At 46.9% G+C, this 22063-nt stretch overlaps 1 protein-coding gene across 2 annotated transcripts in view; it reads right to left on the bottom strand.

Annotated features, from left to right (window-relative positions):
* Nucleotides 1-2347: 2347 nt before the first annotated feature.
* Nucleotides 2348-22063, bottom strand: part of VLDLR (very low density lipoprotein receptor) — a 29614-nt gene continuing 9898 nt past the window's right edge. Inside the window, exons 2-20 of one of the 2 annotated variants that reach the window (XM_040620290.1) lie at nt 20141-20260; nt 16247-16369; nt 14704-14826; nt 12638-13009; nt 12423-12545; nt 12214-12336; nt 11633-11752; nt 11393-11518; nt 10197-10368; nt 9402-9624; nt 9140-9178; nt 8470-8527; nt 7792-7931; nt 7320-7461; nt 6340-6486; nt 5372-5455; nt 4913-4993; nt 3891-4060; nt 2348-2998 (exon numbers count right to left, since the gene is read on the bottom strand). In XM_040620290.1, coding sequence (XP_040476224.1) covers nt 2963-2998; nt 3891-4060; nt 4913-4993; nt 5372-5455; nt 6340-6486; nt 7320-7461; nt 7792-7931; nt 8470-8527; nt 9140-9178; nt 9402-9624; nt 10197-10368; nt 11393-11518; nt 11633-11752; nt 12214-12336; nt 12423-12545; nt 12638-13009; nt 14704-14826; nt 16247-16369; nt 20141-20260 — 2522 coding nt within the window. In that variant the 3' untranslated portion in view covers nt 2348-2962. The remainder of the gene's footprint in view (nt 2999-3890; nt 4061-4912; nt 4994-5371; nt 5456-6339; nt 6487-7319; nt 7462-7791; nt 7932-8469; nt 8528-9139; nt 9179-9401; nt 9625-10196; nt 10369-11392; nt 11519-11632; nt 11753-12213; nt 12337-12422; nt 12546-12637; nt 13010-14703; nt 14827-16246; nt 16370-20140; nt 20261-22063) is intronic. The other variant, XM_040620289.1, reaches the window with a different exon arrangement.

Raw genomic sequence — 22063 nt, 5'->3', positions numbered from 1 at the left:
AAGGTACAAGGAACAGAAGTAAGTGCCAAAGTTGAAGCCCCTCTCTCTCTCTCTTTCTCTTTCTTTCTTTTTTTGCCTTGTGTTCATCAAGAATAGAACACCATAGGCTTGAAGATGATGCCATGGCTCTAATTTAGCTATAAGAATGTCTTCAAGGAGCTGGTTGAACAACTGGGATTTTTTCTTGCCAAATAGATAGCTTGTAAAGGCCACATAAGAATTCGGACTCAAGGACTTGGCTGGATTTCTATACGAGAGGCCACAAATTTGTTTACTCATCTTTTATCAGTCTTGGTAGCAATTGCTAAAGTCTCTGGAGGACCCAGGTTCAGTGACTTTGTATGACACATTTAACTCCAAACACCCCACTTTAGTGTTAGATAAGCTTCCTATTTTACCTCTTAACTAATTCTCATCTTCTCTAGTCAACTCTACAGATAGAGCAAACTCACACCAGTATGTTTCATATGAGATTCTTACAGTTCTTTTGTGGATACTAAAGCCCAAGGCTTCTAGCTCCTCATGAGCTAGGAGTACACGCTGAATTAACTAGCCTTATCGGCTATTCTGATTTCAGTAGAAATACCTTCATTTTTTCAACTCTTACGGTAGAGTTTCTATCCTTGGTTACTTCCTGGGGGTTAAGCAAGGTAAAAGAAGGAAATACTTTAGGCTCTTTGAAGGTTGGAGAGTGGGACCTAGAACTTAAAAGAACACAGTGGGGACTGGGGTCTAAGAGAAGATGATAGAGAATAATGCTTGATGTTGTTCTTAAAAACTATGGCTTTGGGCCTTAATGTTAGTACTCCACAGTCCTTGTAATGGGGGAACACACTGCTATCTTCAAGCTCCCTAGGTGGGAATTTTGTATCGTTCCAGTTAAAAAAAAAAGAAACAGGTGGGTTTTGTATCATAGCAGGGTCAAAGTACTGGTCAACCAGATGGCCTTCAGAGTTGAGCTACGATGTACGCTAGCCTACTTATCACACAGGCACTTCAGATACCCTGTGTCGGCAGGCCGATCCTGTTTAGTGTAATGACTATTTGCAGAGGAAGCAACAGGTGTACAACACAGAGTCCTACCTTCACAGCTACAGCCTTGTCCTTCTGTATGTCAGACTTGCACACGTGCCCCCCCCAAGCCACTTACACACGAGCCCATGCCTATTGTTTCATTTTCATCCATTTGAAAATCCTAACAGGGTATCTATGAAACAATACGGCAGAAGCAACTTCATCTAAGATCGTTGGTCTCCACCTGAGCCACAAGCAAGTTGTCAACTGCCTTACTTACGTTCTGGGTGCGAGTACAATAGGCATCATCCCCCCATCCATTTAGTTACTCAGAACATCTCTTCATCCTCTTGTTCCTGCATTGGTCAGTGAGCCCCAAGAGGAATCACATCTACAGCTGACTCCCCACCTCCCTTTGGAATTAGAGCATCTTCCCAGGGCTCCAAACCTCATGTCTTCCCTTGTTTGCTCACATCCTGAGACTTCAGAGAAAGGCAGTAATGGCCAATCTGATGGAAAACTTATTTAAAGCCCTGTGCTCCTACTTCTTCTGCCCAAATTCCTTATCCGTTCGTCATACTAAAAATTTCAGACATTGTCCACAGAAGGATCCTATGCCAGCCAGACTGAAAAATAGGAAGATACTGCAGATTCTCCATGAAGTCCCATTGGAACAGTGGTTTTTCAAACTAGTTGACATCACAATCACATGAAGGGCTTGTGAAAACACATTCCTGAACCCCACCCCCAAAGTTTCTCACTCAGCAGATCTGGGAAGGGGCCTGAGAACTTGCATTTTTAACAAGTTCCCAGGGGATGGAGATGTTAACCGTACTGAGAACCTTAGAATGTTCAAGAATGGCACTACCTGTTACCTTTCTAGCTCTCTTCATGGTAGATGGTGTAGACTCATCAAAGACGAACATGCTTTGCTCAAGGACAAGCTCAAGGACAAGAAGGCACTTGTCCTGGAGCAACATATAATGACAGAACATGGAACACACAGACTTAAGTATGAAGAAGCAGAATTGCTAGAAATCTTAGCATAGGTTTCTAGATCAGGAAACAAATGATTCAGAAAAGGAACCTGCCTCTAAATAAGAGAAAGTCTAGGTACAGGCTAAGCTAGCTTCTTTTACAAAATAAATATTTCAGGAGTGGATATTAGGGGGTACCTTGTTCTTTTAGTACTTGGCTGTAAGAGAAACTAGCCAATTTACAGGCCCAGTTACACAACGTCAAGCTCTATATCTCTAGCTCATCTATTTAGTTAAAACGCTTGATGCTACTTAGGCCATTGACAGAAGTTTATCCTGGAGGAATAGGCACAAACCATGGTTAAGCTGCTTGGTTTAATTGTTTTAGCACTTGAAAAAAAAAATGTACAGTAGTTTGAACACTCAGTCTTTGCAAACCTCCACTGAGGTCAAAGATTTCATTCATACGTACAAAATTAGTTTACAAATTTTTTGGCAATTTCATCTTAGTAACCCGTTTTATCCTATTGCCATTGTCCCAACCATTGAAAAAGTTTACAATAATTTACATAGAAATATTTTCAAAGTGCTTAAGAATAGTGATTGTTCTCTGGGCTATTTACAGATGGTCTATACAGTGTATGTACAGATGGTATACACTATAGCACAAGTGTCATTGCTGGAATATGGCTTTCTAGGGAAAGTGCATATTTGGCCAGATGTGGCAATACTGTCTAGAAACTCAAGGGTTAGATACTTGGTAACCACATCCAAAGCTGAAGTAGAATGTGGACAGGAATATTTACAAAAGTACTATAAAAACGGTCAAGTATACAAGCTTGATCCACGTAAAGATATCTTGATGTTCTTCCAGACCGGAGGAAGAAGGACTTCAGGTGCTGGCTTGGTTACCATTTCGAAGTGGAGGGTTATTGGTTTTAGACCCCAGAGGCCAAGACTTGTCTCTGAAGTCAAGCTAGGTCATCGTCTGTGCTTACAACCGATATCTGTGGAAGATAAAAAGGTACAGGATGAGCTTGGTGACCACTCATTGGTAGTAGTAACTCCAGTCTCTCGAATGGACCGTGCTTTCGACTCGGTCATCCAAAGACCAAAGGGACATGGAAGGGAAGTCAGATGTAAAGCAGTATTGAGTCGTGTCACGGATGCATTTTCACTTGAATCCAATGGTATCTACTTGGTAGAAAGAGAAAATAGTGGAGCTGATCCTGCCATTCCCTTGAAGAATCTTAAACGTTGGAGAAAAATAGGGAAAAGACACATGCGGGCCATGAATGGACCACCATTCTTTGTTTGACCAGAGAGCTTGAGAGGGAGCGCTGAGTGCTTGTTTTGTTCAGACTGTTCCCTAAGTGAAGGCCAAATGCTCCAGTTGGGTTTCAACTGAAGAACAAGGGACTAACTCTCCTGCTGAAAAGAAGCTGGCTACAATAGGCAGGATAGGCCACTTTCAAGCATTTGGTAATGATGGCTAAAGGAATCTTGCTCTGTATGCTGACTTTAAGTCAACTCCCCTGTACAGGATATGCAAACTTTAAAGTGTCCAGGAAATAGCTGACTTGACAGTTCACATAGGAGCCCCTTGGTTCATGCTACTCTTCACACAGAGTTTCTATAACCAAAAGATATCTCCAGTAGTATAGTGATGACCTTAGGTTGACTTACTTGTCATTCTGTCTGGGGCAGATGCTTGTCAGCTGACTGGCATGTGTTCTAACAGGCTAGACTGTCTAATCTCCAGGTTTAGTAGGTCTGTTTGGTGGCTTTGTGATCCTAATGGCTCTTCCTAGCCCAAGCAGCCATAGCTTGAGTTAGTGGTCTCCTTCCCAGAAAGTCCTATCGCAAGCCAGGGTGTATCAAGACACAAAGCTGACTTACTGCTGGGTATGTGTGTCCAACAGAAGCACTGTGTCTACCAATGTCTATTGACAGGTCCTCTTCAGTAGTCTTCAAGTACACAGGATTGTCAAAGTTCATGCTTTTCATGTTCTTGTGTTGCCAGTTCCGCCACATCAAGTAGCCACCGACTGCCGCCATTGCCAAGAGCACTGAAAAAAAGTGAGAAGGTGGCTGAACAGGGTCTAGTCTCAAAACATACAAAAACAGGTCAAGTTCAGGAAACCTTGAGACTTGATGTTAATAAAAATTTCATGGTGTAGGAAGCTAGCATGACTAGATGTTAAACTATAAATGGGCCAGGAGCTTAAAACAAGTTCAGAGCAGTGGTCAAGTATTATTCTGTGGACTGGTGCTAAGTTCAACACATCCGTTTGGGCAAGTGTAGAGTCCTGGGCCCCAGCCCAGGCCAACTGAATGAAAATTCCAGAAGTTTCTGGAGCGCTTTTCCAGTGGTCCCCCAGGTGTGTTAGCTAAGCTTGGACTCCAGTGTTCCAGGACAAAGTGACCATTACAGCACAGGGCCTTAGAATGCCCATGCCCGATAATTGCTCTAGATGTTCTTCTCCCTGAGCTTGATGATGCTTACCTATTTTTAATTTACTCTCTTCAAGTCCTACAACTCCTCAAGAAAGCATGTAAGCATTTGCATGTCTCCTCTGTATGAAGCATTCTACACCTTTCCAAGGGGAAGAGAACAGTGCTCTTTACCTAAAGGAATGTATTGTCAGAGGGGATAAGCCAGACTAAAAACTCTGAGGTAGGAAGCAATCGGCACCTTTCATGTAACAGTTGAGCATTTATCACTGCCACCCACGGTGCCATGGATACCGTCAAAGAGAAAGGTATGGACTCAACTCAGTGTGCCAGGCTGGGGTGGGAGGGAATGTAATCAGGGTCACGAGTACTGTGACCATGGGAGGTGGGGGTCTCTAGATGGATTCGAAATGCCCATCTGGTGGGTGTCTAACAAGTTTCTCCAGATATGTGGGGAAGGTACTTACAGAGAGGAAGGATGGCCCAGGCAGCAGAAGTGCCCTTGGGGGGAACAGTGGCCTCTGATACCGCTGTGGTCACATTGATCCCTACAGGGAATGAAAGGAATCCATTGAGATGGATGTGAATTCAGACTTAGAAATGGACCCATCTGGCAGAGCACCTCATGCCCTGGCATCCATTACTGCGGGTCAGTATCTACTGCATTGCATACCAGGCACAACTAGTCGAGAAGGATTCGAGAGTCACGCACTCGAATAGCTATTTCACCAACAGTTGTCTAGTAGCAACCTTTCTAAGTCAGGTCAGACGAAGGATTGCAGGCTTTTGGGCTTTGGAGCTGAAATGTAGGTTACCAGCTAGGGGGAGAACTAGTGGTTACAGGGCTGCATGAATTATTGAAGCGATAAATACAAAGAATGTGGCTGTTAGTTGGGTTTCACAGTGCGTAGTACTGGGCCCAGTACCTCCAGGAACTAGTCCACTAGTTGGTGCAATTTCTGTTGTGTGGATACCTTTTGTCTCACTGTAAGTCACAGGAGTTGCAGTACCTGAATTATAAAGACCAAGAACCTGGTTGACGCCAAGGTTCCAGGGCGGCTAGCTGTTCCATCCAGACAAACCACTCGGAAGGTTATTTTTAACCTCACGGGAAATAGATAAGTCACTGCTGAGCTAAGTTGCGTGGTCAAAGCTGAAAGGAAGTCTTCGTGCAAAACCAGAGACACACGAGACTTGGGACAGGAGAGTCCGCATTCAGAATCGGACAATTAAAAAAAGATGCATAGCCACACTTAGCCCTCTCAGCATCGTCCTGGAAATTACCAGAAATGTTCTCGAGAACAGAGAGTATCAGACATACTAGTCTTCTTGTCAGACTGTCTTGCAATTACTTTCTCAGTAAACTGAGCTAGTCCCTGCAGGAACTCCGTATTAAGCTAATAGAAACCTCACAATAGGAGCTCCTTGCTCACAACATGAGAGTTTAATTTGCCACTCAATCAAAAGCTAAGAACGGAAGACGAAAATCAAGTTGGGTTTAAGTGTGAGTTTAAGATGGTGTCGCCCACGGGGGCCCTAAGGTTTCCTGTAACCATGGCCTCTCTCTCTCTCTCTGGAGGAACACATTAAGACTTTGTTTAATTATCTGCAAGTTGGCTAGCTTGGTGCTGTTGTGGGACGAACCGGGACACATCCGGATAGTCCCGTTCACGCTGTGGTCACTTACAGACTCACCCACTGCTGAAATGAGTGAGAAGTCAGTTGCGAAGTCATGACACAGCAACCCGGCACACAGTGGTAGCAGATATGTTCTCAAATCTACTCCAAGAATCGGTTAAAGCAGAATTCTTAACATCCAGGCTAGTTTTTCGTCTAGTGTCTTACTCTGTTGCCTGTTAGGTCCCGCTTGTGGTTGAAAAGTCAAAAGCCTTACTGTGGCACTCCCGGCCGTTCTCTTCCAGACTGTACCCATTGGGACAGGAACAGGTGTATTTTGGGGAATGATCATTAATTTGTGGCGCCGGCAGACACAGGTATTCACAGCCTCCGTTCGGCATGTCTTCTTCGCACCAGTTTTTACCTATCCAGAGATAAAAGTCCTTTACAAGAGGTGTCCTGGTGCCTGCTATACATAAAGCCCCGTTCTAGATGCTGGAGACATGAGTCCTTGTTCCCAGGGAGATTACACTTGTCTCGACCTTCAAGTTCAACCAGTACAAGAAGAAATACAAGGGTATAGGCAGCATGTGCCAAGGATGTCACAGATCCCAAGAAAGTTCATGAAAGCAGCGTAAGGATTATGCCTGGAACAGGTGGGTGGTGAGGGAGCAGGTGGGGACAGGAGGCACCCACTACGGGCCCAAAGCTTAGAGTGAAGACTCAGGGGAAGGAGATGAGCATGTCCTCCTTGGTCTTTGCTTTAGCCTTGCTCCCCCAAAGGGGAAAGAACCCAGCTAGAGGGAGGTCAAAGCGTTTCCTGTGGACAGAACCAGTCAAGTAGTCCAAGCAGGAGCTGGTGTGGCCAGACGTGTTTGAGGATCTACATAGAAGATGTGTCATGATGGGGAGGTAGGAAGTTGGTGGCATAAAAGCTACTTTGGAGGATAGTGCATGAGTCTTAGTATAAGGGAATGAAGACCACGAGGTATGGAAAAGCCTGGAATAAGACTGAATGCTGAGGGTGGGAAGGGAAGGGAAGAGCTGAAGTTCTGAAAGCCCTTTCACTAGGAAGTCAGAAATGAAAACAAAACAACACCACGTGTGACGTGTTTGAAGTAGGGGACTGGAGGGGAAAGTTCCATTTTAGAGCAAGTTGGGTTGTTGGAAGAGCTACTGATGGCCAAGCTGGTACTACCCCACGCTGCTGTCCCTCCCGGGGCCTTACAGATGGAGGGCTGTGCCTGTCCCCGTTACCTGACGGCTGGACGAGTTCGTGGTAGATAATGATGTCTTGGGCATCATTCAAGTTGTTGACCAGAGTAGCCAGCTCTGACCCAGTGAATTTATTGGCACCGTAGACTGCTTCATTTTCCCCATCTATCCAGTAGACGCGATCCTAAAACAGAACCCCCAAATTAGCAGCGACACCTAGGATTAACACAAGTCCATATCTGAGGTCATCGCTATTTCTGGCAATTGAATGGTGCACGTTTACTGAACCCTGGTCTGGGAGGTTAGACGTTACGCTGTTGGAGATGCAAGTTCAGGCTTCTTGGAGTGCTATAGGAAATGAGCATCGAATCTGTCCCATGTCTGAAGTGAAAGCGGTTTCTTGGGTCATGCTGCTCTGCCGATCCCTCCCGCCCCGTACCTGTTCTGTCCTTTCTCCCCTGGGGCGCCGTAGCAACTCAGAGGTACACACTTAGAGGTGACGCGCCCATCTCACCTCAAATATGGTCAGCGCAAGAGGGTGAGCTAGGAACTCCAGAGACTTGAGGACAATCCTGCGATCTTGGCCATTCAGGTCTACACTGGACAGCATGTGCAACTTGGAGTCAAGCCAGTAGAGACGACTCTTGATGAGGTCTGGGGAGGAAAAGAATTGTCAGTGCATGAGACGCCATCACCGCCCTGGCTTCCACTGAAAATATCCAGGAAATCCAATATTCTATTCTCATGGCTCCTTCTCCAGCACAGGTTCCTAAGGGGGTCCCACAAACCCTGTGAGGCAGCATGTGGGGTCTGTACCCACACTCATTCTGGGAGATTCAAGGAGTACCTAAGAGTCTCAAAGGTGCTGGCTTAAGAAATGGTACTCACTTTATGGAAGTGTTCAGAGAGGCAAGTATGTTTTTCTTCCCTGATGGATGAGAGTTAAGGGCCAAATGCACTGAATTTATGTCCCATATTAGGCCCAAATGGACAGAAAAGCTAGTGATGATAGAGCATCTAATTTGTTAAGGCCCCACCATTCGATCTGTATTGCTCAGCTACATTCATCCAGAATTCCTGCTATTGCAGGGCCCATGGGAGCGGTCTGGTCTAGTCCAGAATAAACCATGGAGGGAAGGGAAAGCTGTGGAGACGGCTGGATTGGTGGCCAAGGAAGGAAGGACAGACATACCGAGTGTAATTCCGTTAGGCCATTGGATGTCCACTGTCACCAGGGGCCGCCTATCAGTCTGACCAGTACACAAAGCTGGGAAGAATTAAATAAGAAGCCTCAGTGGTTTAGAAGGAATAAACTTGTAGTCTGAGATACACATTTGAAGAATGACTAGAAAACTCTAGAGCCCAACAATAATAGGTTAATGGTCTAAATTATGTTCCGGATAAACAAAAGTTAACACTAAGAACCTACCAGCTCATTATGAACTATATTAATCTATTTAAGTGTGATAATTATATTTCAACCCCAAGTCACAGGTTATATATTTCCTTCACAAAAGCCCAATTCTTTCAGAGAACTGAAGGGTGAGTATATGTTAAGCTTTATTGGAGGGGCTTGGCGGACTGCTCTCGCGACGATTCACGGGAGTCAGGTGTCCTTACTAGAGCCTTAGTCAACTTCCTAAGCTGCTTTTCTATATTATTTAGCACCCATTTAGGGCGACCTCTTGGTGAAATGTTGCTAGAGATCCATTTATTTCAACTGGACTTTCAGACAAGTTGGATATTTAGATGGAAGCCTTGAGATAATATGGTTACCAAAATCCTCACGACTCGTGCTAGGACTTAGGCTGGGTCATCCAGAGCTAACCTGACAAAGTATTCAGACAACAATTAAAAGTCACTTGCGGAGAAGCTGGGTGGCCATAAGGGTTCAGATACAGCTTTTGTGTGTGTGTCAAGTCAAGCATGTTTCCTTACTATCAGTCAGCGCCCATCCTGCCAGGGAGGGCCTGGAAGAGAGTGGACTTACTGGACCGCTGACACCTTGGACTGGGTAGTTCTTTGGTGTGGGGAGTTGTAAGTCTTGGGATTTCTGTACAGTTTCAGCCAGGCTGCTCCTGGCATACACAGATAGCATCCAAAAGGCTAGAAAAAACAGACTACAAACCCAGACAGGGGGTCCACAGCTATGGAGGCAGGCTCCCGCAAGCCAGAGTTGAACAGGAACTTCCTCTTGGTTCCATCAAGGGTAGCTACTGAAATAGTCTTAGAAGCCACATCAGTCCAGTAGATGGTCTTGTACACCCAATCAACAGCAATGGCTGCAGGATTATAGACATTGTCGATCATTTTAACATGTCTACCAACCTTGTCATCAATTGAGGCACTGAAACAGAATAGGTCACAAGAAGTTTAAGAGTTTGACACCATCAGAGCCTGGAGAATGGGCTTTCTGCTTACAAAATGGTCAACAACTCTGTTCAGAAGAAGCTCGAGTAACACCATGGCTCACCACTCTCATCGTTTAACTATGCCTCTTACTGATACTACACAGTAGTGTCCATTATTTAGTTGCTGGAATGTGCTCGACAAGCAAGACTGACACATTTCTAAGTGAGGCTGTTTGTGGCAAGAGCCGCCGTCTGAGTTTCTCGAGTTCCCTTTAAGAAAAAGCTGCCGCTACCGTTTCCATTGGTAGCCGCTACGAAAAGTTGTCAATTAACTGGAAAGAAAGGGGTGACAGGAGGAGAAACTAAGATGTCCTTTGTTCTAATCCTGTAGCTATAGCCACCTTTGACTTCATATGCCAATTGTCAGTCTCTCGTGAGGGACTGATAGTAACTTAAGAGCTGAAGAATCAGTGTCAAGATTTAAGAGTCCCAGCTAATTAGATGCTTGAGTGGAGCTAGAAATTCCTCCAAACCTTCCCAAAGACGCTACGCAGAGAACTGAAGTTACCTAAAGATGGCCTTCTGACTGAGATCAGCCCAGAACAGCTTCTGAGCAGCAATGTCCGCATCAAGAGCCACGGTATTTCTTAGCTGTTCAACGAGTTGGATATATTCCTTCCTCTCCAAGCCAATCTTCCGGATGTCTCTTCGATTCGTGAAGATCAAACTTGGCTCTTTGCCTGAAAGACAGGAGTCAGGTTTATTTAGTTTCGCTGTAAGAAGGCAAGGTCCTTCTAAGTCACCTCCTTTCAGAGGAGGAGCACTTAAACAGTAAATGCACCGCCAAACACCTGAGGAGGGGGCTTGCTGCAGTCCGTGCCCCCGGGAACTGTAAGCACTTCCTAGTTCATGAAGGCAGTCCTGGGGTCACAGCACTCAACAGTAGGGTGGCTCAGCAGCCTGGAACAGTTTCCGAGCAGCTGTTGACTAAGTTACTTACTGGGACTGCATTCAAGTTTTGGAAGCAGGAAGTAAGCGAACCTGGTAGGTATTCATGGTATCCTATGCAAAAGGAACTGACCAAGGCAGGTGTCCAGGGAAACGATCTTACGTTTAACCTGTGATACTGTCCTGAGAGTTGAGTAACACTGATCTCAAGAACAGACAGTCCCGGACTTAGGATTTTTCAACTTTACGATGGTACAAGAGCAGTTTGCGTTCAGTAGAAACCACACTTCGAATTCGGAGTTGGGATCTTTCCCCAGGCCAGTGATAGGGGCTACCATCTTGTCTTGTGATGTTCTTTCTCGATGCTGGGCAGTAGCCTCGAGCCGCAGCTCCTGGTCAGCCCCGTGATGACGAGGGTGTGAACAGCCGATGAGCTGACACCCGTCCGTACCCATACGACCATTCTGCTTTTCACTTTCAGTAGGGTACTCGATGCATTACATGTGACATTCAGTACTTTATGGGCTTTGTGTTAGATGATGTCCAACTATAAGCTGACGTAAGAGTTCTGAGCACATTTAAGGCAGGCTTGGCTGAGCCATGATATTTGGTAGGTTAGGTATATTAAATGCATTTTCGACTTGAGATGTTTTCAACTTAAAATGGGTTTATTGGATTGCGACCCTATCAGAAGTCGGGGAAGAGCTGTACTACCTTGATTCCATAATTTAGTTGACTCTTGGGGTCACTGGCTGTACCCTTGGTAAGGCCTTACTCCTAAAGGTACCAGAGCAACACCAGTCCAAGTCCATTTACCTACTGCCTTGCACACGCCAGTGGCAAGATCCATCTGATAGCCCCGACTACATTCACACTTGTAACCGCCTTTTAAGTTGATACAAATTTGGCTGCAGATTCCCGGATTTTGGCATTCGTCAATATCTAGGAGGGAAATTAGGATTAGTCTTCTGTGCCTAGATGACCTATAGCAAGATACTGTCCTTTCTCATCTCCCCGCCCCCCTCCCCCGAGGCTGAAGCTCCCTCCCGTACTCACCTCCACAGATTTTCTTATCTATCAGTTCAAACCCAGCTGCGCAGTCACATTCGTAGCCTATAACTAGGTCTTTGCAGATGTGAGAACAGCCACCATTATTAACCAAGCATTCGTTTACATCTGAAATAAAAAGGGACCAGAGTTATCCCATACCTTATCCCAGACTGATATTTGCCCCAATTAACATTTAAACTCTGGGCTTTTTGCAATAACTTATCTAGTTAGTCTGGCCAAACCCACGACTTTCCTAAAGTCTAATAATTTGTCTTCAAGATACGCATCTTGGAGGGTTTGGGGGAAGTTAAGTAAACCCAATCTCCTTGGCAGGTTACCGGCTGGCTAAGTAGTACTGAGTCAAGTGTCTCCATTGCTGATCAGTTCTCTTTAACGAGGTAAAGCTATGAACTAGTTTCACTGCTTCAATTTTTAAGGCATAAAAATGCCACTCTGAAGCCCAGCAACCGAAGACGGTTCCTTAAAAAAGTGCTGTAAGCGGGCACTGGGCAGGGTGCACAGGGCATCAGCTAGGGGCCATGTCATGAACCTTCCCCACTCTGTGCTCAGGCAACCCCTCCACTTACGACATTCTTTCAGGGGCTCGTCACTCCAGTCCCTGCAGTCCTGCTCCTGGTTACATACTTTACCGATATCTATGCACTCCCCACTTCTGCACTTGAACTTGCCAGGGCCCAAGCACTGATTGACTATAAAGAAAAACACAAAAGCGAGAGTCCATTGGTGGGGCTGCTCCCAGCAGTCCTCTGACTCACCCCCAGGAGGAGCCCCTCACCGTTTTTGCAGTTGACTTCATCAGAGCCGTCCACACAGTCCCGGATACCGTTGCACTGCCTGCTGCCGTGAATGCAGCTGCCGTCCTCACACTCAAACTGGTCAGGGCGGCAGGTTCTTGAAGCTGTAGGGGAGGCGGGAAGGACAGGGGAGGGTCAGCCAAGCCATCCAGGCGGACGCGCGGAGCAGGCCGGACTGATAAAGAAGGCTACTTACGACAGTTGACCTCGTCGCTGCCGTCTTTGCAGTCGGGGTCTCCGTCGCAGCGCCACTTCTTGTGGATGCACTCCCCGGAGCCGCACTGGGTCTCGCTGGCCGGGCACTTGGTGTGCATCACGGGCTGGCGGCCGCACTGCTCCAGGGACTCGTCCGACTGGTCGGAGCAGTCGGCGTCGTCGTCGCACACCCAGCTGAGGGGGATGCAGGACGAGGTGCTGCACTGGAACTCGTGCGCGCCGCACGTCGGGGGCGCGCAGTCCAGCTCGTCGCTGCCGTCGCTGCAGTCGTCCTGGCCGTTGCAGACGAAATTCCTGGAGATGCAGCGGCCGCTGGAGCAGGTGAACTCGTCGGGGCTGCACGTGATGTTACCTGCGGGGAGAGAGCAGGCGTCGCTGAGAGCATGCGGGGCGCGTCCTGCCTTCCAGACTTTCGTCCTACGACGCAGTGAGCGGGATCTCAGATCACGGACCCTAGCTTTCCAAGCTTCACTTAAAAGCTAACGTGGAATTCTATCAAATCCAGGTTCCTGGAGTACTAGCAAGCAGTCTCAATATGGACAAGATGCAGGGACACTTGAATAAGAACGGAAAGAAAGAACCAAGAGAACAGCTGAAGACTAGAAGTTAATTTGAGATGAGGCCCACAACAGATTCCTAAAGGGAGCTTAAACCTGACCGGGGGATTTCATTTGGAGTGGCAAAGACTGAGCTATCTTGAACTGGACAGACAGCTAATCAGTTTGGATCACCAGCCGAGACTACCATGAATCAGGTATACAGGCAAACATAACAAGCATTATGACACTGTTAACACAAATCAGCCATCATGTTATGCTACCATACATGTTCCTTCTCTGTTGGTCCTTCAAATGTGGATCAGGACTAACAGGCCTTAAATATTTTCAAGTGTTAGAAAGTCACTGCTAGGGCTAGAATCGACCACAATCTTAGCTGTCCGATACGCTAATAATGATAAACCAGGCCGACTAGCCAGTTTGTACTTGGACTCAAATTCCTGCCGAATGAATCAAGGTCACAATTTGGTGGTAATTAGGGTAGAGACCACGACTCTCTTGGGAAGCAAAGTCTAGATTTAGGAGGGAAACACTTGGCAGCTCTGGGGCTTACCAGTACATATAGCTCAATTCTAAGATTGAACACCGAAACTCATTGGACTAGGTGCAGTGGTATTGACCTCAGAAGTCGACTTCTCCACGCAAGAGTGGCGTTTGGACTGCAAGCACGCTCAGCTCACTAGTACTCTGCTGCGTCAGGAGGCCCGTGCCTGTCAGCCTTGGGAGCTGTCGCTCTTGGGGCCCTATAAAAGGGCGGTAGCTTGAAAGAGTGCTCACAGCAATGTTTGTTCAACCCAGATATTTCCCAGGGCCTCGCCTGGAACGCGCAGCACTTTATTACGCATTTTCCAGAAACAGAAACATGAAAGCGTAGGAAACAGAGCTCGTTTTTACGGGCAGGAACTGTGAGAAGAGACAAAAGTACCATCAGTCGGGTAGGGTTTTCTTTGGGTATGTGCTGGCAAGATGATAGCTAACGCTTCTGTGCCCGGTTAACCTTTGGAAAGGTTCAAAGAGAGTCTAGTTCGGAGGCTAACTCAGGTTGCTCGTATGCTACTCAAGTAATTTATTCCAAGCAGCAGACCCACTTGAGACCTAGAGGTGAGCTTGCCAGTGTCCCTAGTCCCCTCCTGGTTGTGCTGAGCCCAAGTGGGGCCGGCCCGTGCACCCCGGTCCTAACAGACACAGACGCCCACACCCTTGTGGCTTCATGGAGCTATTTCTGGACGGCAGTGCCCTGAATGACTTACCTTCCCACTTCTATCTGCCTAGGACAGACCCCAAAGCAAGCAGTGGTCAGTCACCGTGGGGACTTACGCCAGCGTATTAGGGCAGTAATGAAGGCCAAGTAGCTGAGCGGAGAGTGAGGTCACCGAAAAGCGAGTCAGCGGAGCTGCATCTTCACGCTCCGGGGCGCTTCTCCCCCTGCCCACCCTTCTTTGAGCGAAAAGGGTCTTGGGGATAAGCCACTCCACACTGATCTTCTTACCACAGTTTTCTTCATCTTCGCCACTGTCACAATCATTTTCACCATCACACCTCCAGGACACTGGGATACACTGAGTGGAACGGGCGCCACAGCTGATCTCATTTATGCGGCATGTTCTCATATCTGTTGACGATATACAGTCTCAAAAGAGCCTCCCCCACGCGGCCGGGCCGTGCTGCTCCTGAGCTGCCTGCAAGGGCTCACACCTGTCACTCGGTGGCCTGGCGGAGGGCTGGCATTCGACTTACTAGTTGAAGCCTGGGGAGATGGTTCGCCAGCTCCACTGCTCAGAAGCCACGCCAGCCGGTGTCGCCCGGCAGGACACCGGAGAGCCTTGACCGTGTTACTCCTTCAAGGTTCCGTGGCGTGCTCCGCTCTGGCTTCTGTTTTACTTGGCACACTTAGGCTTATTGGCTGGCCTGCTCCTTGACCTTTTATTTTTATTTTTTTGTTGTTATCTGTCAGATACCACATAAGGTCACCTAGTTCCCACTTCATTAAAGGCTGGATGACCTAACACCTGGGAAGTCTTCTCCTGACTAGATTCCTTTATAGGTTTCTTCGCGACCTACGTGAGCTTTGCCAAAACGGGGACCCCTCCTGATTCTTGACCTCACTGGGTCACCCTCCACTAAAACACGGGGCCGTGTCTCTGTGCAGCCCTGCTGTCCCTGTGGTGACTGACCTGCCATGACCAATGTTCTTATCGCTCCCCTGATTCCTTGCCTCGAAAACTGAAATTGATACATTTATCTTCCTTTCTGCTTCACTGCGTTTTGTCATCCTTATTCCAGACCTAAACTTGGCTCCTATTAGGTTTACACTTTTCATGTTTCAACAGGTCTCTACCGTTTTGAAATGAACTCCAAGACTTTCTTCACCACGACATTCAAATGATCCTAATTTACCTGTCCCCAGTCCTCCTCCTCTGTGAAGTCACAGACCTTTTCCTGGATATCCGCCCAAGGACACATACATGCATTTGCATACCTATGAAACTTTTCTTATTTAAGAATAAGCTGTAAGCTTTACCCTACTATAACAACCTCAGGTAACAGGTTTGTTAAAAAAATCCTGATGTCACCCTATTTCTAGCCACCCTACCCTTTCAGTAATAAATTTTTTTTTTTTTTTTAAATAACATAAGCTGTACATCTAAAAGCTTATCCTGGGCCCAAAGGGGGAACCCTCCTATCTCAACTTAGCTTCCAGGACCAGAGTACCATCTGCTCGGAGTCTTGATTACCAAATATTTGAAATCTATGCACCTAGTCAAGGAGTTCCTAATCAAATTGGCTGGCTTCGGTCTTCAATCTTTAATAGTGAAGCTACCCAAGAGAACGTCAGTCTTGTTAGACTTGGGAGAATATTCTTAAATGGACGCTCATCAACTTGTTAATGACTTGACTGACCTTGGAGTCCACTGGCCTACACAGTAAGGTAGGCCAAAGGAAAATATAACCAGGTTTTGGATGAAATAATACTTCGAGCTACGAGACACGAAACAGCCTGGGGAAGGTACAGTCCAAAGCAAGTCACTCACGGCACTGCTCTGGGTTTTCGTCAGAGCCGTCTTCACAGTCAGGATCGCCGTCACACTGCCACCGGTTGGGGACGCACTGGCCATTGTTGCACACAAAGTCAGACTCGGCGCACGTCTTCTTTACTACAAAAGTTTATCGGCAGCGTTAAAATCGTAGGCGCCCGGGAGCTGATATTCCCATTGGGGGCGAAACTGCCTGTTGACACATTTGACTCCAACAATGAAACGGAGTCTTTTAGCACTCAACTGCCAACATCCAGGAGAACACTAGAAAAATCTTTTTTTTTTCCTCCAGAGGAGCAAGGTGCTCATTTGAGAGAGTCGGGGGATATGGAAGTCACAGTAAGACGGGGCTTGCTCCTTACCTTACAACCCAGGGATACCTTATAATTAACTTGTCTGTTTTATGTCGTTGAGTTTTACTTTTTTTATTTTTTTTAAAAGATTTTATTTATCTATTTGACAGAGAGAGCGCACAAGCAGGGGGAGTGGCAGGCAGAGGGAGAGGGAGAAGCAGGCTCCCCAGCTAGGCAGGGAGCCCAAAGTGGGGCCTGATCCCAGGACCCTGGGATCATGACCTGAGCCAAAGGCAGATCAACGGAGCCACCCAGGTTCCCTGCTGTTGAGTTTTATTAAGTCATAGTTTCCTTCTCTTTGTGCATTTCTTCCATGTCCTTCAAAAGTTTCCTAAGGTTTAAGAGCCAAACGTTCCATCCCATGACTGGATCACAGTACAGCTGTTTCGGGGGCATCTCTTAACAGTGCATGGGTTTTGTGCAGAGTTGGGAGGACAAGCTCCAGGACTGAATATTGTCACTCCTACAGTCTGTTAGGGCAGAGGAACCCAGCCAGTAAGAAATAGAGAAAGTTTAAACCCGCGTATAAGAGAGGTCACATTTAGAATCTAAGAGACGGAGTAACATCAGCTAAAAGTCACAGAAGATATTGTGAAAGCTGCCAATGTCCCAGCTGAGGACTAGAGTGAAAAATCTCCTAAGCAAGGTATCAGTACTGCTACTAATTCTGATGAGGGCAGGCCTTTTCTCCTCTAATTCTGGTGACCATGCAACTTGTTGTCCAAACTGGGACAATCTCAGCAGAAAGGGGACACTGAGAACTATACCAGGAAGATAAGCATGAACCTGGACTTAAGCTGCTTGGGCGGCTTGGGCACCTTACCCACCAAGCAGTCAGAGACAGTAGGAAGGGTCTACCATCAGGTAATTCTAGGCTCCTCCTTCCCAAGCTGTATTCTTTCTTGCTCATGTGCCTTAATTTCCAGTGCACGCTCCTCTTCCCTAACGAATATTCTGTAATGGTAGATCAGCCAAAAGCTGACAATTTGCTAAGAACCTGAAAGGGATTGCTTCAAGTCTGGGGCCTGAGCTAGGGACAACTCGCGGAGTGGAGAGGACACTGAAGTAGAGGGGCCCCCTGGTTTGGCCTTGGACATGGTGCAGCAGGGAAATATAGTGATTACAGTCCATTCCGAGAACTCAAGATGTGGTGAGGAATGCTGATGATCTGAAAGGAATAATTCATCTCCATGAATTGTGTAGCCAAGGAAACAAGAAAGGCCACATTAGCGCTTAGATTCACACCTGTTTCTAAAAATCACTGCAATACTCAAACCCCAGTATTAATGGTTAAACGATATCGAAGGCCCGTGTGCTCCTGAGCGTGTGGGAAGGTGCGAGAGCGTCTGCAGAGTTAGTTTGCTGTAATTCAACCTGTGGTGGTCCTCAGGAAGAGGAAGGAGGGAGTAGTTGTAAAGAGACCATGTGGTTTGAAGACGTATAAAACGTTACAGGCATAGGCAAGACTGGGTATACTACAAAGTATAAGTGTTGAAACAAAAGATAAATAGGGATAGAAACTTGCTAGAGTTCATCTCCCCCCATTCTGAACCCAGATGGGGAGGGTAAAGAAAGGCTATTTGAATTGGGCCTTAAGAGATGAATAGAAATGTAGGTGTGCCACAGGGGAAGAGATCTCCCAGTTACCAGCTCAGAGGGGCTAAGTTACTCATTAATCTGGTCAGCCTCGCAGTTGTAAAAGACTGAGTTACTGGGGCTGATGGAAACACATGGCTTGTGGATTCTAAGCTGCAGTTGACTACAAATGCTGGTTGACGTGCTTCAAAGAAACAGCCCTGCTGAAACTGCAGACCAGTTCGGTATCAAGACGTTGGACAGGAAAAATACTAAGTGGCCTTATGAGTTTAAAGCAATTGTGCAGCTTTTTCCCTTCCAGGGCGGAACATCTCAAAATAAACACACACAGCTCCCCTGAGCCGTGTTCCCACTTTCCTTCTCTACCTTCATACCCAGGAGGCAGAGACCAATGCCGGCCAAGAATGTGTTTAATTTTTCCCACCTCGTGTGATTTTGAGTACATACATCTACTCCCTCAACTCTTCCAAACCCTCCTGCTGTGTGTCTAGAAGTTATTTATGTGGAGGCGATTTTAGGAAGAGCCGGCGGTGACCCCTAAGATGGCTCAGGTTAGCTGCTACTAAGTCCGTCAGATGGTCAAGGAAGGCTTCTGAAACACGGAAAGAATAATTACTTTCTAGGAAAGAACAATGGGTTTTGCCACTGTTTACTTTAGAATCGAGGAAGAATTGCTACTCATACCTAGAGAAGAAGAGAAGAGTTGCCAAGAGCAAGTCCTTCCAGTAAGAGATTTCGTGAGGGAATCCTATGACCTCGGTAACCTAGAGGGGGCATGAACTCATTGTCTTGTAGGGTAGATTAAAATCCCAGTGTTAGAATGTAAATGGTGGCAAAGTGGTGCCAGGAGGAGTATTCTTGGTCCTGAGACTGTAGAAGGGACTTCTTGGGTTTCCACACGGGCTGCTAATCCACAGACTGGTGTGAGGCAGCCATGATACTGCTGGGCACGCGCAAGGATAAGAGCGGGTGCCATGATGTTTCCGCTATGCCGTGTTTGTAATGACGCGTGAGGAAGCCGGTAAGGGCATAACAAGAGGGCAATTGAGGCTATCTACATTTAGCTTCTACTTTTCTTCCCTACTTCTTGTTTGTAGAGTGGACATCTTTATATAACATCCTTTAAAAGGCAAATGACAATGCTGTCACCGACATCCATACACAATCTTGTTTCAGGATTTTTACAACACAGAACAACGGGATCAAACAATAAACTTCAGCATATATTCAAGGTGACCTAAATGCCCCTTGACGTGTAGTTCTCAGCTGTTCTGGCTCAACATGAGGCATTTCTCACGATGATCTTTTGATGGACACTGAACAGTGGGTATGACGTTATATCCCCATTCTTTCGGGGAAAGATTGTCTTCCGCCCTGCTCAACACTTTAGAACTGGCATCTATTGTAGGCAGAGAATTTTTAAAAATCCTTTTCTAATCTGTGATCTGCACTGGCCTGTAGTCTCTATGTCAGGAGTTGATTAACCTGCTGAAACCTTAAGGGATTTCTTACTATTCCTGACTCCCTTTCTTTTTCGGGGGATCAGAGCATGACTTCCTTTCTTTTTCGGGGGACCAGAGCAATTCTGCTCTAAGCAAGCTTCTGTCTGTCTCTACTTCTGGTCCTCCTGTCCCCTCTCCTAGCTTCCTATACCAAATGTTTGCCTGACCTACGACAAACCAGGTCCTGTCACTTGAAAGGACCCGCTCTTCATCTTCAACATTCCACACTCAGGCTGATAGCCCCGTGTCAAACATTCAACCAGATTCCTCTAGACCAGGATGTACAGACTCTTGGGACCCTGGTTCAAAGCAATTCTTATGAGCGGATTCTATTTTCAGAATCCCGATACATTTGAGAAACTAAGCTAAAAGCATCACATTCAGTGACGTGCATGCATCCTCCTGAGGTGGCCGGGGACACTGTCGGGCTCCTTACTCACCACAGTTCTTTTCGTCACTGCCGTCAGCGCAGTCTTCGTCCCCGTCGCATTTCCACAGCAACGTAATACAGCGGCCGTTTGTGCACTGGAATTGGGAGGGTTCACATTTGGCTTTTCTTCCTAAAATCAGGAGGGAGCACTTAGCTAAGCTGGGATACGAGCGTGGGAAGTTAGAGAAGCAAGTTACCCAAAACCCGTGGATACGGTCCCTCCTGGAGGGACAGCTGCAGACTCGGCAAGCCAGAACATTCTAGGGGCCAGGGCTGGGTGGGCACTGGGGCAGTGACGGACAGTAATTGAGTTCTTCGCTGGGCAAACGCCATCTGGAGAAGACTAGATTTCCCAGCATCTCTTGTAGGGAGGTATAGCCATGGATGGGGCTAAGGTCTGGCTAACGGACTATAAATACAAATGGTAAATAGAATTTCTGGGAAATATCCTCAAAGGGACAGGGACACATTTTCCCTTCCTTTATTCCTTTCTGGCTCCTGAAAATTGGGCATGGTGGCTGGAATAGGGATCTTGGGCCAGTGGAGCCAGATCGAGATAGAAGGAACATAGATTGCCCAGAGGCCACTGGGAGTTGGGTCAGACTCACCTGCCCCTGGACTCATTTCCCTCATTTGTTTAACTCACTTGTGTAGCTGTAATTACACAGCCAAATCCTAATCCCTTAATGGCATTTCTTGGCCACATTCTGTAAGGTTATTCGTGGATGATGCCCCCATCACAATAAACTAAGGGAGGTTTAGAAGGGGTAGCGAGGAGGGGGCAGAATAGAGGTTTACTGCACGCCTCCCCGTCTTAGAATTTGAGGCCTAATGAAAAAAAGACATGCTTACGAAACACCTCAAAGATAAAAATCAGTGTACAGTTGAGAGATAAGGGAAGATCACTCTTAGCGATGGGAGAAGGACAAAGTGAGGGAGAGCCACAGGCCTGGGTTCTCCTCCCCTGACTCTCCGTGTTCCTATGCTCGACGTACAGCTATTTAATTCACATGGTGCTATGAACTAATCCTTGTAAGCAGAGCACTTAGTTTCATTTTTTTGTCTTTGCCTGGCATGGGACAGCTAACGTTAAGGTCTTTCCTATCACGAGCACGAGTGTCCTTCTAGAAGATGTGATTTCTTTGAGCTACAAGGCAAGGGTCTGGTTGCTTAATAGAAGTAGACTGCAAATTTTCAGGACAACCAGGGTGTCTTATAGAGCTTCTGCAGATTCCTTAGGGAGGCCTTCCAGGCAGAAAGCTTTCCGACTTCCTGCCACCTTTCAGCATCTGCAGCTGTGGCCTGCTGGGTCAAGAACAGATACTCTAGTGACAAGCACAGGCTGGAACTCTTGTGCTGGGTACACAGTACTCCTGCTGGCCTTCCTACTATCAGCTACCCCTACTCTCCGGGGGCAGCCTCTGCTTTGCGGCTAATTCCCAGGAAGATTAGAATTTGGTCCCGGTCAGGTTTACCATATGGGTGGGGTGATGTTCTTAGGCACTCAATGTCTTCCGAAACGGTGTGTACCACCCTGCTCCCAAGAGTCTGGTTAAGCTGGGACCCAGATACAAAGCAGTAGATTTGGTGGCATTTCCTACCTCTATTTCACACCATTCGTTCATTCCACAAGTATCTTACTGGGCGTAAGATACGAGGGATTGAGAAGGGTTGAGGTTGTTGGTGGGAAATGTCAGTGGCTGTTTCTTTATACTGTTCAACCAAACAGGAGGAGCGGCTGCCTCCCCCACCCATCACTGTAGTCCCAAGAGCTGCTCAGTGTTCTCAGTGCTGGGGCAATCTGCTCCACGGGCCCCTGGCTTTAGTTCTGTATCCCCACGGCCTTTGAGGGCCATGGGAGTGGTAAGAAACCACTTGGAGTAGTTCATTTGAAAAGCAGCATGTGAACAATTTGTCGTCAGACAGCATCGAT

This window comes from Ursus maritimus, unplaced genomic scaffold, assembly GCF_017311325.1.
Source record: "Ursus maritimus isolate PB19 unplaced genomic scaffold, ASM1731132v1 scaffold_34, whole genome shotgun sequence".
Taxonomy (NCBI): domain Eukaryota; kingdom Metazoa; phylum Chordata; class Mammalia; order Carnivora; family Ursidae; genus Ursus; species Ursus maritimus.
This window is presented reverse-complemented; position numbering and strand designations above follow the sequence as displayed.